At 39.6% G+C, this 18,960-nt stretch overlaps 1 protein-coding gene across 7 annotated transcripts in view; it reads left to right on the top strand.

Annotated features, from left to right (window-relative positions):
* Window positions 1-11,030: 11,030 nt before the first annotated feature.
* Window positions 11,031-18,960, top strand: part of MLIP (muscular LMNA interacting protein) — a 141,523-nt gene continuing 133,593 nt past the window's right edge. For all 7 annotated transcript variants that reach the window (XM_067565471.1, XM_067565473.1, XM_067565474.1 and 4 more), the window contains exon 1: window positions 11,031-11,167. In XM_067565471.1, the coding sequence (XP_067421572.1) occupies window positions 11,105-11,167 (63 nt within the window). In that variant the 5' untranslated portion in view covers window positions 11,031-11,104. The remainder of the gene's footprint in view (window positions 11,168-18,960) is intronic.

The raw sequence follows: 18,960 nt of genomic DNA on the forward strand, positions 1-18,960 counted from the left end.
GAGGTTTCTCTGAGTACATATTTTATGTGATCCACATGTGAGATTTTTACAAAGACCTGTAAGTATGGATCCCATTAGATAAAAACTTAGAGAGGCCTCTGCTTTAGCCATGAACCAGGGAATGGGTTGAGAAAGAGCTTCTTAACCCAGAGTGATTTCCATGGCTCGTCTCTTCCTCCTCAATTTGCATATAAAATGTAACACCCAAAATTGGCTTGAAACTTTGGCATGTGTTTTTCATAGTAAACAGAAATATGTATGGTAAGGAACAGACACCAAATGTTCCTGCTCCTGAGCAGTCAACACTCTTTCTCTTCACCAGAATCTATACTTCCATACTGTTCAAGCACCTACCACATTTTTAGTCAAAAAATAATGGATTATTGGAACTAAGTACAACACATGGTATTGGCTAGTGTGTATATAGTTCTGTATTTCGGTGGAATCAGATGACTCAGGTGTGTGTTTGTCACTTAAGTGGTAAGTACTAATGGTACCAGCTAGTAAGGAAGGTCTCCCTTAGTTAAAGTGGTAGAGACCACTCCTACAGGAGAAGGATGTACTGAGTTTTATTCCAAACGTACATTAGGCCTGTTTTGCTGGTGACCCTCATCTGTGTTTATGTAAACATGGATTCTTTATAATGTGCGAACGCACTATAGCCCAGTGACTTGGTAGAGCCTCGTTTTCTATTCAAATACATGGGCAATCAGCTGATATAACTCTCAGAACGACTGAATGACATTGTAGTAGTTAGCAGTCCTAATCTACAGGATTGCTATCATATTGTTCGGAAATCACCCCTAATAAGCGTGAAGGAAATGTAATTTGAAAAATTAGGATAACACTGATAATTCATGATATGGGGATTTATCGTCCATCACTAGTTGTTTCCACCACAGTTTTCTCTTTATTTTGCACTTTGTTGAAATGAAGATAATTTACCAGTGACATGAATATTAAATTAATTTTCATTAATTCTGGGACTTGAGCATTACTACACAATCTGCTAATGCTGTGATAAGGACTATATTAATTACACAATCTTCCTAGTTTGACTCAGGGTATAAACCTCAGTGGATGAAATTAAATTTTTAAAAATAACATTTGTTCTCAACCTCTCTTCTGCCACACACATCTTTGCTCCATGGTGACATAGTCCTTATTCAGTGTACAATGCAAAATTATTATTAAAATCTGGCTCTCTCCACTAGTAAATGGCTTTGCAATCCAGTGTATGATATGCAATATTTTTATTTACTCTATCAGTATTGAATTATGTCTTCCTAGACTGCAGGAATAGGAAACTGTAGATATTACACCCTTATAAACCAATTACTGGTTTCAGAAATGAACCTCAGCTAACTAAGGGAATGAAATGAGGATTCTATTCTATTCATATTTTCATGACTTTGCTCTACTACAGCCCTGTCTTCTTTAGATATATAACTTTGATACTGCTTTCCAAAATACTCAAGAATGGCAGGGTGATTGTATGCTAGTGTATACTATGCACTTCAGCCTATGTTTTCAAAAGTGGCTTCTAATTTTCAGTGCCTTGATTTTTTGGGTGTTCATCTTGTGATTTCTTGAGGCTATACTGACTTCAGCTGATGTCATGGGCCTCTGAAATTAAGACCTTTAATGTTTAAGTTATTCCCACCAAAACAGAAGCACCCTAATTTGTAGGTTTTTTTGGTTTTTTGAAAATGTAGAGATTTATTTATTCATTTTTAATTGAACTTGCAAAATTCAGACGGCAGAGTGGAGATTTTTGCTCCAGATATGAACACAGACATAATTCTCATTCCAATGGATGTACTGATCACATGTTAACAGGTGGTGTTTTTATGGACTTTGTTCAATAACATCACTATACAGACACATTACTCTAGTGTATTATTAATTAGACAGCACCATGAATGTGCATGGCCCTTTACAAAAGATGAAAAGCCAAATCTTGAAGCCTTTACTCAATTTTTGCTCAGACTTTACTCATGCAAAATTTCCATTCACTTCAAGGAGAGGTTTGCTTCCATAGGGGGTAAATAAAAAATTAAGGGCCAAATTCTTTCACTGTGACTGGTGCTGTGTTATGCTCACACACTTGAACCACTGTTGACAAAAGATTGGGCAGACACAGGCCCTGAATGAAGCCTTCAGTCAATTCTGTCATAACCATTGCCCAGTTCTTATACTTATTAGTTAATTACAGCATAGACCAGCTATTTACAGCTCCCCGTGGAGCATTTGCTGGTTGTCTATGTGCTGCTGACTCCTCCTTGTTACTAGCTGCAAAATTGCATTAAAAGATAATTAAGAATGTCTTAAATACCTCTCTAATGTTGCTTTTTCCTTTTAAGAAATTGTTATAGTTGCCACAGGGATGTGATTCTGAGTGAGAGGAGTGGTTGGTCTGTACCAGGGATGCGTGGAAGGGTTGGGGGAAGGGATGATCTCCATGTAAACGTGGTTCACACTGTGAAGTAGTTTGACAATGCCTGGTGTAGACAATTTTTTTTTTTTGAGGCATAAATGTAGGGTATTGTGTGTGTGAAAACAATTACTCATGTTAAAGCAACAGATGTCAAATGAAGAAGGGCTTGTTTGTTTCTGAGATGTTCTTTACCTCTCAGTCATAGCATCTACAGTATGTTGTCATTGAACCGTTGTCTGTAGTAGTCCACTTTCAATCAATAAACTGACAGTAACTGTTATCAGAGTGGTCTGTTCTCAATGCCTACTGACTTTAGTGGAGCAAGAACAACCTCAGAATGGTCTGTTTAATGTAGTGCAATAAATAACCTCTGCAACATTCTTCCTAGAATCAATGCAGTCAAAAAGGTTCTCTTCTGAGGAAACTTGAAGAAGAGATTCATATACATTGTATGTGGTTTGTAATGCTTTTACGTATTGGTTCCCCATGTATGAGGTGAGGATTTATACTGCATGTAATAATTTCCCTCTTTCGCCATGCCTATTATCTCTCCCTCCCCTGAGTATTTACAGAGTAAGCAGATTGTCCAAGGAGTGACAGCAGCAGCTGCTGGGGTTGCTGCTGCAGACGTGGACTGTGACCCCTTGCGAGGATTAACTTCCCACCCTCAGATTCCATGTCAATTGAAAGGTAAGCATTCTTAGTATGAACTGCAGGCAACTTCAGCACGCATTCATTTCTGCTGATATAATATAAAATACGTGCTAGAAAAGCATCTGGAATCCTGATGTTTTATACATGTGCACCTAGCATATGCATGTGCACCTAGCATATGCAGACAGATACTTGCTGGCTTGTCATACTTCAGGGGAACAATTGCTAGAGTCAAAAAGAAATGAGAAATCTTAACTTGTAATTTCTTCATGAACTGCAGTCAGATGGGAGTGGATCGATCTATTTGAGTACTGTGGGATTTTTTACCTTTTGAATTGTTTTTTAAAATGAACAATCAAAATGTTCTTCCCAAACCTTAAGAAATCTTAAGATTTCTGTATTACTTGTAGACTTCTTAGCTGACATATATGGCTTATTACCTAAATAAGATATATGTCAGGACTCCATGTTGGACCTAACGGTGTGTTTTGGCACTGGACAGTCATAAAGACATTTGTCTCTGAAGTTAAGACAGAGACGATAAATATCAGACACACATTTCACACAATCTGGGGATCCAGAATTGTAGTAGCATGACTGGGTGCTACACAAATGTGAATAGTAAGCGAAATACTGGAGTTGTTGAATAAAAATGACGTGGAAATTATTGTTACTAACCTATTTTCTTTTTCCAAGCACTGCAGATTATTTGAGCACAGAAAATATATCTCATTAAATTGTCAACCTATAAAATGCTTCTATATGGGGACTGCAACAATTCCATCCCCCTCTCCCCCGCCAAATATGGGTCTCTCTCTTGGCCTCCTGCTGTGTTGCTCATAGTTTGGTGCCATGTGCTGAAAAGAAAAGTGTCAGAGTGAAGAAATTACTGGAAATAGTACAATAATGTATGGAGAAAAAGCCCATACAATACATATTACTCAAAATCCGAGGAGGAGTATTGTTCTTTGTAAACAAAAAATAGGAAATATGAAAGTTGCTGACACAGTATAGTAGAAATAATGACTTTACATCATAAGGACTAAATACTCCCCCTCTCCCCCCGAATAACCCAGGGAAGAGGGAAAAGTGCTTCTAGACCTATGTGGGGTTCAACTCGTAGGGTCACTACTACAGTCCTAAAATCATAGAACCATAGGATTAGAAGAGACCACAGGGTCATTTAGTCTAACCTCCTGGCAAGATACAGGTTTTGTTGTGTAACCATCCCAGACAGATGACTATCAGCCTCTTTTTGAAAACCTCAGTGAAGAAGCTTCCACAATCTCACTAGCCAGTCTGTTCCATTGTCCTACTGTTCTTACAGTTAGGAAATTTTTCCTGAGATTTAATTTAAATCTGCTATGCTGTAGTTTGAACACACTGCCTCTTGTCATGCCCTCTGTGGCAAGAGGGAACAACTTTTCTCCATCTTTTTTATGGCAACCTTTCAAGTATTTGAAGACATCTAGCATGTCCCTCTCTTAATCTCCTGTTGTCCAAATTAAACATATTCAGTTCCTTCAGCCTTTGCTTATATGTTCCTTTGATCATCTTTGTCACTTGCCTCTGGATCCTTTCCAGTTTTACTACATCCATTCTATACAGTGGTGACCAAAATTGGACACCGAACTCCAGCTGAGGCCTAACCAGCACCAAGTAGAGCGGTATTATCACCTCTCATGACTTGCATGCTATGTCTCTGTTAATGCAACCTAAGGCCATGTCTATACTAAGGGCGGCAAATTCACCGCCGCCAGATCGATCTTTCTGGATTGATTGAGCAGTCAGTGTAGATCTGCTCAATCGATCAGGAAGTCGACTGAGTAAAACTACCCCCTCAATTAGTGTAGCGCTGCGTCGACGGGAACGCTGTACCTACCGACACAGCACAGTGTAGACGGTGCACAGAAAGGAAGCAGAGCATTCAACGTGAGTTATGCAAGCCACTCAGCGTAGTTTGTGTCACTCCTTTCGACTGCCGCTAAATCGCCAGGTAAGTTAGACCAGGGCTAAAATTGCATTTGCTTTTTTAGCAACAGCATCATATTGTTGACTCATGTTGAGGTTGTGATCCACCAGAACTACCAGATCCTTCTTGGCATTGCTGCTGCAAAAACAGTTATCCCCCATTCTATATTTATGCATTTGGTTTTTCTTCCCTAAGTCCCTAAGTGTAGCACCTTACATTTCTCTTTGTTGAATTTCATTTTGTTGTTTATAGCTTAGTTCTCCAATTTATCATATCTTTGAATTTTAGCTCTCTCCTCCAAAATGTTTGCAACCCCCCCCAACTTTGTGTCATTTGCAAATTTGATCAGTACGCTCTCTATTCCTACATCCAGGTCATTAATAAAGATGTTAAATAACACTGGACCCAAGACTGATCCCTTTGGAATCGCACGTAAGACCTCCTTCCAATATGACATCATTCCATTAATAGCTACTCTTTGTTGTAGTTGTTTAACCAATTATATATCCACTTAACAGTAGTTATGCCGAGCCTACATTTCTCCAGCTTACTTATCAGAATGTCATGTGGGACTGTGTCAAAAGCCTTGCTAAAGTCCAGGTATATTATGTCCACTGCATTCCCCGTATCCACCAAACCAGTTACCCTATCAAACAAGGAAATCACGTTGGTTTGGACATAAGTCTCCCCTTGTGTTTGTCCTCCAAATCACAAAGAGTCTGAGGTTGTCGGGGGCATTTTGCTTCCAATCCATTAGATTTCAGGATGTTGAAGCCCCTTTACTCTATTTCCTGGGTTACTCTCCCCTACTGGCAGCAGAGTCACTCAGGAATCATGATACTGTTAGTCCTGATGCTACACCTATGGCTGACATTCCCAGTGTTTTATCCAGCAGATCATCAGAACAGCAGCTGCTCTCTGGTTTCATCCCTACCTTCAATGAAACTTGCTCCCACTCTGTGGGTGAGCCATGGAGAGCCAGTTGAATGCAATATATGGGGATGTGATTATGCATTCTTATAGGGAGTGGGGGAATAACTGCAGCTCTACATTCTGTTATTTTTACCCTTTTCAGGATTATTTTCCCACACATTTTTTGTATTCCTCTGTTCAGGGCATGGTAGATGCACATTGTGATGGAGACATTTAGCCCAATGTTTTTATAGTAAGAGACTTGGTGGATAGATTTAATAGGCAACACTGTCTGGGTGTGGATGGAAAATCATTATTGAAACATGAATTGTCTGTAGTCTCTATTTTAAATTGAATTGATAGTTCTGTGTTAAAGTATAGTGCCCCTAGGGAGTGAGCTTGGCTCTTGTGGCTCTACATTTTTCAGAGCAATAGGGTGAATGTTATCCTTTGATTCTCTTAAATGCCTTACGAACAGAAGAAGAATGAAGACAATGACCACAAATACAGTCACAAGTCAGGAATCTTGTCTGTATTATAAGTTGTACTAAGCAGATGATTAAGGTTACAATCACACATATGTATACAAAACCTGAGAGAACCCATTCAATAGCTACTGCTGTATTCATATTCACATAGAACATGCAACATACACAAAGATGTTATAGAGGCTGGTGGTGGGTCACTGGTGGGTGATTCCTACTGGAGTCTTCCCTCCCTATCCACACCAGGGAACCCTCTTCATTCTGTTATGACCACACCTAATACCTTATGCACATGCGTGAGGGTTCCTACTACCTCCTTTTCTTTATTCGTACTTCCACACACCATAAATGTGGGATTGTCCCATTTCTCATAGGTTGTTCTTCTAGTTCCCCTTACTCTTATTAACATCTTATTAACATTTACATAAATGTGTTCCCGTGGTAACTTGCAGTAAGAGCAGTGCTTTTCATAATGATTTTACAATCTGGTGCCTTGTGGTTTAGATTGAAGTATATTTTCCCACATCACCTATTGGCACATTCTTTTCAGTAATCTTATAACTTTGCTGGCATAGGGTTATTCCTGGATCACCAACTTATCTCAAACCTCCTTAAGGCTCTAAGCTGAAATCTTACAGGCTTTAGCCTATAGGCCTTGCATTATGGCCTTATTTTACTTATATACCTAATACACACTCGTCATCCCTAAATACTTGTCTATCTTATACTCCTATAATCCTGTCCTACTTGTGTCTATACCTATATCTACAGCTTAAATCTATTCATCACATTTTGATTAGATAGGAAATAACATACGAATTTGCCATGAGAGTAGATAACACAATTAAACGATAAAATGAACCTCATTGGGTACGTGTCATAAGGATCTTATGTTATTCTCAATCCCTCCCTTGATATCACTTGACTTTGAGACATCTTGATGTTAAGGGTGGGGTTGTTACTCAGTAACTTTTCTGCATGATTCAGGAGCAGCACTGAAAGGTTCTGGAGAGAGCCATGTCCAGGTGCCCTTGGGTGAGACAAAAGTGGCAACCATAAAAGACATTGAAAGTGAGTAAAAACTGGTGGGTCCTTAGAGCCCAAATAAAGTTTCAAAGAAGCATCCACCACCATGAAACATAAACCATACGCTAGTCTGCCCTCTATTGGGCCCTATTCTCCAATGGGCTGAATGGGACATCAGCATGACCACAAATTGTCCTTCTTTCTCAATGTCCTGTGCAGCTCAGTGATAATCTTGGGCCTGCTCTAAAGCTGATTGAGGTGAATGGAAAGCCTCCCACTGGCTGTACTGGGCTTTGCATCAGGCCATTCATGATAATTCTGTATGGGAACAAAACACAAGACTTACAAATACAGGGGGCTGAGCTTTCTTAGAAGCTGGTTCATGACTATTGCACTTGCTTTCTGCAGAGTTTAGGAACATCACAAAGCTCAGCGCCCACAGAGCAAGATTCAGATTGACTTTTTAAATTTAGCTTTCCTATAATAAGTAATATATTAAAATGCATAATCATATCAATAGGGGGAAGGAATTGAAAAGAATAAGATCTTTTAAGCTAGAGAAAGTGCTCATATATCATGGGGATGTGCCTGGTGCAGGCAGATTTGATTATCCTGGGAGTTATGCTCATGTGCTTATGTTCAGAAGGAATCATATGCTCTTCTTGGCTGCATTTGACAGGGGCCAGCAGACATCCTGACATCCTCTGCAACTGAACTATGTGTCCCTCAATAGCGTAGCTATAAGATTTACTACATGTATAACTTGCATGTCTTGTGTTAGCAAGTCGTGACTTTTCTAGTATAGGCAGTCACGTAACACATAGCTTAGACCCCTAATAAAGTGCAGTCTGCCTCCACCTCATCCTTGGATCTAAACCAATAGCCTGATCTAGAGGCCATCAAAGTCAGCAGGAAACTTTCCATGGACTTCAGTAGGCTTTGGATCAGGGGTAGTCCAAGGATTTATTGCTTCTCTATTTGGACACCCTGGGCCTGATTCTCCTTTCCCTTTCAGCAAAGAAAATCAGGAGTAAGTCCACTAAAATCAATAGAGTTACATTGGTGTAAAAGTAATATAAGTAAGAGGAGAAGCAGGCCACCTTTTATTAAAAATGCAGAGAATAAACTCTTACAGGCCAGATCTTCAGTTTGTGTCAAATGGTGTAGCTCCGTTGAAGTTAGCATCCCACTTTACTCTGTGCTCCGCAAGTAACTTTCTATTCTGGGCTTCACCACTACCTCATATTGGTTTTTCTTGCATTTTGGGAACAGAAGCAGATTTTCTAATGCATTTTTATGAATTTTGAGTATGTGATTCCCATCTGTCTATGTATAGTGAAAACACTAACTAAATGACCAAGATGCCAATGATGCAGTGATAAACTGTGGCTCCAAAGTAGAATTTATATTACATTGCTTCACATTTATTCTCTTTGGAACACCAGGGAAGAATATTTTGATTTGGGACAGTTTGGTTACTTTCTGTCATCTGAAATTACTTCAGAATGCCAGATTAATAGTAAAAGAGCTTTCAATTTTTCATCTGTGTTAAGGGAATTTTCAGAAAGCAGATGGTACAATTTTGTAATCCACTTAGCTCTGGCATACTCAAATTAGAAAATGCCTGGAAGAGAACAAGGAACATTGTTGTGCTTCTGTGGCACTTCTCCATGGACGGATTAGTGAGTTAGGGTGACATTCACCCCTTTGCAACAGTGTAATATAAGCTGCTATTTAAATCCCACTTAAGCACTGTTTTGATGGCATAAGTGGTGCATAGGCCTCTAGTCCCTCTACCCGGGGATGAATTTCATCCTTACAGAAGAGAGGTGAGACATGGATTCTTTGTACTTTTCTCATTCCTGATTGAGAGAGGGGTGATGCTATTACTTCCCTACATTTATGCCATTTATTTGTGTTTTTTCTGCCCTACCTTTTTCAGAAGAATCAATGAGGGTATATAGATATTTTTAGCCTCTGAATTTTAAGCAATTTTATATTTTTTTCTGCTAGTCTCACCCTTGTAAATTTGTGTGGTTCTTTACATTTCCCTTCCTCCACTCTTCCATCCACTGTCTTACACTTCCACAAAGCAAAGATAAGAGAGACAATAAAAGATAACCACGGAAATAACTTTTTCTTTGTTATGAACAAAGAAGGAAAAATGTGATTTTTGCCAACTTTTTCTTTGACAGTTTTATTTAATGTTGTCCTATGACTTTTCCCCACTCCTCTTTCCTTTCCACCTGAAGCTCTGGAGATCCTGTGAATACAATTCATAACAAAAATAAGCAATGCAGGAAGAAATGTGTTTAGCTTTGACTGTCACTTCCACAGTGACACACAAGTAATAATTCCAAGAAGCCAAAACTAGGTTTTTACTATATAAACCTGTTTCTGGTTTTAGTGCAAGAGTTTCAGGCAAAAGAGCAGGGTCTTGTACTAGTAACTGAAATTTTCATAATATAATCAGAGCATGTGACACCTACAATGCCAATTTCATGAAGGAAAGTTTAATTTTTCTGATATGTCCCAGAACCATCAAAGAAGCTATTCTGTAGCAAAGTAATCTGTTCAGTAGCAAAGTTTTTTTTTTTTTGTTTGTTTTTTTTTTTTTTTACAGAACTCTGTTTGCAATTGGACTTTTCCCTTTTAGTATCCAGGAATTTCAGAACAAACTGTGCGTGTGAATCACTCAAAAGTCAATCAGCATTGAGCTAGTTGATGTAGCAACCAGTGGTTGTGTTGTAAACCTTGGAATCTACAGCAGAGCCAAGGAGAGAATCTCCTCCCACCACAGATTCTAATATTAGACTCCTGACTTTATCATCAGGAACCTGAATCATGCTATTCTTCTATAGTTAACTCACTTTAAAAGCTCACAGTCCATCTCCCTTGTTATGTAATGGGCTTTAAATACAGTGATATTTTATATATACATTGAACAGTTCTTGAATGTATTAACACTTGTAGCACAGATATGTTCTGATTTTATTTCTGCATTTCAGAAGATCAAGACGACATTTAATATATCATGTTCTATTATTAGAAGGACATAAGGAGAATACATCTCAATATTAAATTCTAGTGGGACCACCCAATACCAGGCACTGGTAACTGAGAAAGATCAATAGACAAACGAATGTATCCTTTTTCAAATGTTGCTTTGGTTACTCTCGATGTCTATGTAACATCATAGCACACAAGCTGATCATATTTGTCATTTTAATTGGCTAATAAACTGTGCATACAAGAATAAGTTTTACTGCAATCTGGCTATTATTTTTCAGTTCCTTTTCAGGGAGTCTCTAAACACAAACTTATTTTTTGGGGGGCCAGGTAGCGAAAAAAACCTGTTAAAACAGTACTCATGTTAAACAGTTTGCTTTGATGCCAAAATAACAATTATTGTTATCTAGGCCAGCTGCCCGCCTTCTCTCTGGGATTCTATTTGTGAAGTTTCTACGTCTATAAATGGAAACACTAGCTAACCAGAAATTGTCACCAGCACTGCCTGATAGAGTTCTGTCTCACAACTTGAAAAGTACAGTGATATCTAATATGTATTCAGATTAAATCACTTCTACCCAGGATCTGAGACTTTTTTTTTTCTGGGATATGGAGTTAGAAAAGCATGAACGAGAAATTTCAGCAAAACTGTCCTTAAAGGAGAAGCTGACGGTAAGATTTGCTGAGGTTTATTCTAGAAACATTTAAAACTTAATGGTGAGGAGAAAAGGCAAAGCACTGTTGAAGCTTAGAAAGGTTCCAATAATATTTCCATGCGTCCCCTAGCCAGTGACCTTGAAGATTAACAGGTTCAGTGCTGTCTGTTGAAAATAATTATGATGATATCTTCCAGTGGAAATGATGGAATTTCATTAGTGACATTTGTGTAGCTGCAAAGTGCAAAACTAATTCAGAATAATTATATAACCCAAGTTCATGTCTATTACTCAGTTTTCTTCCAGGATTTTCTTATCAGAGAGTTTTCATGCCCTTGCAGTTTATTTTACATAACTGAACTTCAGTGAAGGGCAGGTTGATTAGGAAATCTTATCAGGTCGTTTACTGGAAACTTCAAAATGAATATAAGCTGAAATAGGTGACCAAAAGAAAAAAGAATGGTCAAAAATGCAATTTTATTTTTGAGTAACATAGTATTTAAATACAGGTCTACATTGCAAAATAGAACCTGTTAATGCCAAAGGTCATTTCCCAGACAGCAGCAAAATGTCATATTGTTCTTGACTTTGCAAACTGATAAGCTGTACTTAGTGCAAGTGGTGGTCATCTTTCTTTAAGAAACAAATAAGCAATGTACTGTGATCCTGAGAGCAAGGCAATACTATTTTAGCATTATTCACACTAGTTTCCACTAATTTGTCTTCAGTGTATAGTGTGTGTGAGCTATGATTACTACCTGCTGTATGACATACTAATTCTATATTTTATACCCTGTGAATTAGACTACACCGCAATATTTTAAATTCTGACTTATACTTTGCTGATTGTTCCAAATATTTCCACCCACGTGTTCACTAGAACAAAGATCTGATCACAGGTTTCTACAGTTCTCAGAAATTTTCAATGACTACCCATTAACCAGAGACTAGTTCATACTCAAGGTATGTCTTCAAGATGGGACAGCCTCACTGTATGTAAAGAAGTTATTGCCATCTGATTCTTTGATAAACAGGAATTATTGTCCCCTTACGTCTTCTGCAATCTGATTTTGTTGCTCATTCAACACACACTGTGGACCAGAACCTCAGCTAGTGTAAATCAGTTTACATTGAAAGTATGGATGATTTACTATGACCAGTGAGGGTCTAGTTCTGTATGTCCCCATAGACCCTGAAAGTTCTTTGTTTTGTGCCTCATAAATATATGGCACTCTGTTCTATCGCAGGTGAAGTCACTTAATAATTTCCAGACTTGACTTTAAAGAACTCCCCTTACCTGGGCTTGTTGGAGCAAGTCTTTTTATTGTCAAGCTCTCTGGGAGAATTTTTTTAAAAGGGACTGTGGAAATGAAAGGTTATGCTAGTTCTATTTTGTGACAGTAAAGTAAAATGAAATGTATACTTATATTTTAAAGAAACTCTATCTCTATTAATATTCAGTAGATCAGCCTAAACAGATTCATGGAGCTATCCTTTTACACTTCTGATTTTGGATTTTGTGATTCACGAGGCAGAGGGATTTCTGGATCTCCCCTATTGATATGAAGATAGATACTGAGTTCAAAATATTCATCCTTTTTCTATTCCTGATTCCTCCTCCACTGATATAGAAAGGCTTTTATTATATTTCACATTTTACCTATTTCTTCTCTGAACAATTTTAGCAAATTGACACAGAGAACGTGCAATCTTTGCATTAGCATTTCTTTAAGTTTATAAAATACATTTGACTTTTAGAATAAATTAAATAATGGTAAAGAAAAGCCACAGAGGGACAAATAATTAAGCCAAACAAATATGCAGAGTGGAAAAATTAGCATGTTTTGCTTGATGAGGTATTAGGACATATGCTCTATATAAGAAAGGAAGGCAGGATTTAGGCTAGTACAGAACCAAATGATTTAAATCAAATCCCCCAAAGGCAAAAGTTGCTATTATGATTATTTATGATCATTTACTGGTTATGTGATGGTAGCAGCAAAAGATAGACTCCCTTCTGGATCAGGCCCTCACTCTACAATTAGGAAGAGACAGAGCATGCCCAGCAGATTTTGCAGTCTCAAGGACCAATACCAGATAAGATATCACATACGGATGATCACTGGCACACATTTCAACTTACTTGCTGTTTGTTTTGGTGGGGGGTAGAGGAAAGGTAAAAGGAATGGCAGAAGTGGTCTCAATGTGTAAGGGAATAGGGAGGGTAAGGGGGATTTTGAAGAGAAAAAGGTAGCGTTGGGAAGCGCAGGAAGAGTGAGTCTGGTATTGAGAAGGAATAAGGGTGGGGCAAACGACGTATGAATGCTACAGAACTGTAACTGCTATTCCACTAGATGTGGCACTTGCTTTGGTGTAGGAGGGTGCCTGGTTCTTTTTAGTCCACTCCAGAGGGAGATTGTTCTCTGTTCACTGGCAACAGGATCAGGGGGTTATTCACTAGTGATGGCTTTTTATTTGTTTTTGCATGTTGCCTCAAGTCTTTGAGGATTCATGCCCTGGGTACTCACCTTTCTGTGAGAACTATTACAGTTTACAGAATAGGTAGCTCTGTGCTCTGAGGAGTCAGTGAAGCAATCTGAAGAGTGAGAGGTGATGAACTTTGTTTGGAAAGACGAGAAAGTAAAATGGTTTATCAGTAAAGCCAAACAGCACATTAGACTCTCAAACAAATATCCCAGTTTCCTCACTCTCTTGCACTTAGCCAGACCTTCCTGAACCCCACTGTCCCTGAGACATCCAAGCGGGACCTTAATCATCTTGCTAATAGGTGGGTGTATACACAGCCATCAGTGCAAGGAGCGCCATTATTTTTCAGGCCCATCTGGCAGACCTGTGCAGACAATGTAATTGTCTTTTAGACAATAGTAGAAATCTGTACAATAGAGTTGTGACCAGCTGCAGTTCACACCATCAGAGAATCTATGCTACAGGTCTTAGCTGTGTACTCCATCAGTGCAAAGGCCCATCACTTGAACTTCTCTTCCAACTTACCTGAGTGTAATCGAATTACTGTGCTGGCTGGGTCTGTGTGTGTGTGGCATGTCCACAGACAGCCCCTAAAAGATGTGATGCTCCTCCCAGACAGGAAGGACCCTGACTCAGAAATAACCCTGGAAAGAGGTTCGGGGTGGGATGTGGTTTCTGCCCACAGAAAGCAGAAATGTTTTGGAATCAGGATCAGGAGGGGAGTTGCCTCTGTCCCGACTTCCAGGAATAAATACATGCTCTGTTGTTACTGAGTTTATGCCTGTGTTGTCATTCTGGGGACTCTGCCTGCTTGTGCTAACTCACCAAGAAGGCGATTATGCGGTCATGCAACAGTGCCTTTGCAGGGCAGCCCCTCATCCCGGTGGGATATTCTCTTGTCTGTTGGCAGATCAGACATAGTTTCCATCTATTAGACTGCTACTGCATCAATGAGCAGGCAGCTTGGGTGGAGGGGTATCATGCTGTGGAACGCTTGTCCTCTGCATTTGTTCTTCTCCCTTCTGCCTGTGGAGGGAGTACTGGCTCTAGCAGGTTATTGTAAAGAGTAGTAACTGAGCTCACTTGGTTCAGGAAAGATGGGAGGGGACTTAGTGGTGGAGACAAACTCACAACTCTGCCAAAACTTTTCTCTCTCCTATTTTCTGAGCAGGTCTCTCCATTGACTCTGTTCTAGTTGGGGAGCTTGTAGAAATATGTTGTATCTTCCACACACTTTTTCTTCCTGTGACTTTCCTTGTCTAGTGGGTTAATATTGGAGAGTTACTCTCAGCAGTGTATGTCAAACTCTAAATAGGTGTACACAGTAACTACCATACACAGTTAGGTGCAGCTCTCTGTATGTGAATACATCATTCCAGTTTATCAGAGAGGAATGAGTTGCAGCCTGCTTTAAAGAAGGTTAGACTCCACATCACTCTGACCATCATTTGGGAGCTTGTGTCACAGCTGTGTTCCCCCCTCACTAGTGGATGTGTTGTCTGCAGTTCCTATATACTTTGGGGGTTTGTGAGCTTCCTTGTCCCAAAGAAGTGCAACTGGCTTGGGGGGTCATAGAAGAAGACATGGTCATTGCAATAGCTGGGTACATACCGCTGAATGGCTTTGAAGATCAGAATCAAAGGCTTGAGCTGACAATGAGAGTGGACTGAGAGTCCAGGGAACCACACAGATGTAATGCTCCAAATGTCCTGTCCGGCCAAGGGGGTGGGCTGCTGCACTGCACGAACTGGAGCTTCTGCATTGCTTCCCCTTGGAGCCCCTGAGATAGTGAGATATAATAATCCTGCCTGGAGGTGTGGAATGTGTGGTCCACCGTAGCCAGATTATCATCTCAGAGGTAGGAATGAACTTTCCTAGCAAGCTGTAGGTGCCAGAATGCTTGTCGTCACTCATACTAACTGATCGTCTAGCTTTAGTAATGAATCAGAGGATCAAAGCTGTTCACCATTTTGAAAAATGAGGGGGAGATTCCTTTGATGAAGGGGGGAATCCTGGAAAATCCTGGAAATGTTTCCCCGATCTGATCAGCATCACTTTACTTTTGCCTGAGTTGGGTTAAAGCCAGTTGCTCTTCATCCAAATGCTAGTCACATGCAGGCATTGTGAAATCCTTGGGATTGCATTGATTGCACCTGTGAAAAAGGAAAGCTACAGATGGTGTCATCAGCACATTCTTGGCAGCAGGTTCCTTGAATTGTCACCAAGATGATGATGAAGAGAGGAGAGGGACAGATCCTAAGCGAGCCTGCAGGTCAGGCACGTAAGAGATGATCAACAGTTGTATATTTGCCACTCTCTGGATCTTCTTGGTGAGGAATGACTGTCATTGTAATGTTGCACCATCTACTGTAGGAAAGGCATGGAAGATGATCAGGGACACATTGTGAGCCACTGTAATGAAGACTGTAGAGACCTGGAGTAGCATTAGCATTGAAACATAGCCTGGGCGGTATGCTGATCTAAAACCTGATTATGAGCCATTCAGAATGTTGGCAAATGTTGCTTGTTTCCAAAAGATTCCCCCCTAGGGATGTGAAATTGGAGGTAGGTTGATGGCTTCTATGTTCTTTGCTGGCTTTTTGACGGTTTGTCAACAATGGCATTTTTTTTTTTTTAAATCGTAGTTTTCATAGATTCATAGATTCCAAGGCCAGAAAGGGACCACTATGAACATCTAGCCTGACCTGCTGTTAACACAGGTCTTAGAAAGGCCCCAAAATAATTCCTAGGCATATCTTTTAAAAAAAATCCAATGTTGATTTAAAAATTGTCAGTATACACCATAACCCTCAGTAAGTTGTTCCAATGGTTAACTACCTACTTCTGTTTCCAAACCCTCTTAAGCCTTTGGTTCCTATCTTTAAACCAGTTACTGATCCAAGAGAGGACCTTCCCTTAGTTTCCTTAAGAGCCTTTGGTAAGAGATCTTGTCAAAGGCTTTCTGAAAATCCCAAGTATACTATAGTGAGTAGATCACCCTCATCCTCATGCTTGTTGACTCCCTCAAAGAATTCTACTAGATGGGTGAGGCATGGCTTCTCTTTACAAAAGCTGTGTTGACTTTTCCTCTAACAAATCCTGTTTATCTATGTGTCTGCTAATTCTGTTCTTTACTATCGTTTCTACCAATTTGCCTGGTACTGAAGTTAGGCTTAGTGGCCTGTAACTGCCAGGATCTTCTATGAAGCTCTTTTTTTTAAAAATCAGCATTGTGTTAGCTACCTTCCTGTCATCTCCGACAAAGGCTGATGTCAGTGACAGGTTACATACCACAGTGAGTAATTCTGCAATTTCATATTTGAGTTCCTTCAGGACTCTTGGCTAAATAACATCCGGCCCTGGTGACCTACTACTGTTTAGCTGATCAATTTGTTCCAAGTCCAAGTGTTTGAATGGCTTTCATTCCCATAGGATTCTGCCATGCTGTATTCCACTGAGTAGAGGATTCATACAGTTGGTGCTTAGCTGCCTTTGATGCAGCTAGAGTCACCCCAACCTCACCACACTGTTCCACTCTTATCTCATCTCTGTCTGGTGCTACCCCATGATAAAAGCCAGTGCTGTATGGGGAAACACTGTATGACGCTGGCCAAGGAAAAGATGGAAAGAGTTTGGGTGCACACATGACTGGAGGTTGGAGAAGAGAGCTGAAAGAGGCAGGGAAAGTGACTGGAAGAAAAGAGAGAGAGAGATTCCTTGGATGAGAAAGGGAGTCAGAAATGGAAGGAACACAGAAAAAGAATTAAAATAAGTATATAATAAGATGTATATTAAAATGCTAAAGTAAAAACACAAAAGGAAAAAGACAGTAGGAGAGAGGTCAAGGGATGTAAAAACCATCTAGAAAAAAACAACTCGGAATTCTTTTGGGGGAAGTTCAATGGCCCATAGGAGTATCAGAGAAGATCATCATAATGGTCCCTTCTGGTCTTGGAATCTCTGAATCTAATAGGAAAGAGATGAAAACATGAGCAATACTAAAAACAATACATGCAATATTTTAATAAACTGGAGATTGAACAAGGAGAGAAAAGAGAGAACAAAAAAGGGGCGACAGGATGGGCTGGGATGGACTTTCCACCCTCTCGCACTTTTTGTAGCCATTTACATCTGCGCAGAGTGCTCAGTAAGGTTTTTTATTAACTTAGTCCAATCACACTTCATTCCATTTATAAATAGTTGACATGGAGTTAATATAGAATTACTAGATTTTTTTTAATGGGAAATCAATTGTTAGAGTCCAACAGATCAATAGGTTGCTTATAAGTGTGGCTCATACCCATTTCTAGATCACCTTCTACTGATGTGCTTATAATCATCTATGGCCCATATAAAGCATGTCAGTAACATGACTTAACATCTATTAATCATTAAATATTTATAAACCAATCACAAATAATGCAGGAGGTAACATTTTACAATAAGGATTTGTCATATATTGCCTGGATAGGGTGTTTAAATATATGGAGTGAAATCTTGGCCCTATTGGAGTCAATGGAAGTTTTGTCATTGGCTTCCTTAAGGCCTGGAGTTGCCTCATGGTTAGGAGTGATTCTAGAGAATTACACTTTACTTACCATTACGTGCTTCCCCTGAGTTCCACATACTACCTTCTCCACTCTTCTTCAAACCAAGTTTTACACAGGGCTTGCCACCCAAGCCCTCCGGCATCCCAAACATGGAACTTGGATGCATTATTTACTCATCTTTCAGACTCTTCAATATTAATAGTTTTTTTTTAAAAATGGCACCTCTCCTTGCAGAGAATCCAAGGGTAGCTAGTTATCTGGCAATAAAACTTTCCCTCATGCCCTCGAGTAACTGTCTGAGTACAACCTCGCCCTGTGTGAGGAAAAACGTCAGCCTGGGAAAGGAGCCTGCAGTATAGTATCCGTTCCAGAAATGCACAGGCACTTTGCTTGGTTTACTTTACTATTATTATTTCCATGGTTAATTTCCGTTTGATTTCAGGCTATGTCCAACCTGGCTGTTGTTACTTCAGTGCTGAAGTAGCCTTCTCATGCATCAGCACATTGTCACCAAACGTTATGTGATTCCTTCTACCTTCCATTTTTGGTGTTTGCAGAAGTCTCTAGCACCATGGCTCACCTCCAGAGATGTGAGACGACTGATACATTCCAGCCTGACTTTAGTCTTGGGCCTAGGAATGAGATTGTTCTTTGCAGCATGCTGATTCATGGGTATGTTCTATTCTAGTAACCAGCATAAATGACCATGGAGCATTACTGGATGATATACATAAAATGGAGGGGTTGCTTTTGTTTGCAACATATTGAACTA

This window comes from Emydura macquarii, unplaced genomic scaffold (assembly GCF_026122565.2).
Source record: "Emydura macquarii macquarii isolate MOO-44397 ecotype Brisbane River unplaced genomic scaffold, CSIRO-AGI_Emac_v2 contig_2680, whole genome shotgun sequence".
NCBI classification, from domain to species: domain Eukaryota; kingdom Metazoa; phylum Chordata; order Testudines; family Chelidae; genus Emydura; species Emydura macquarii.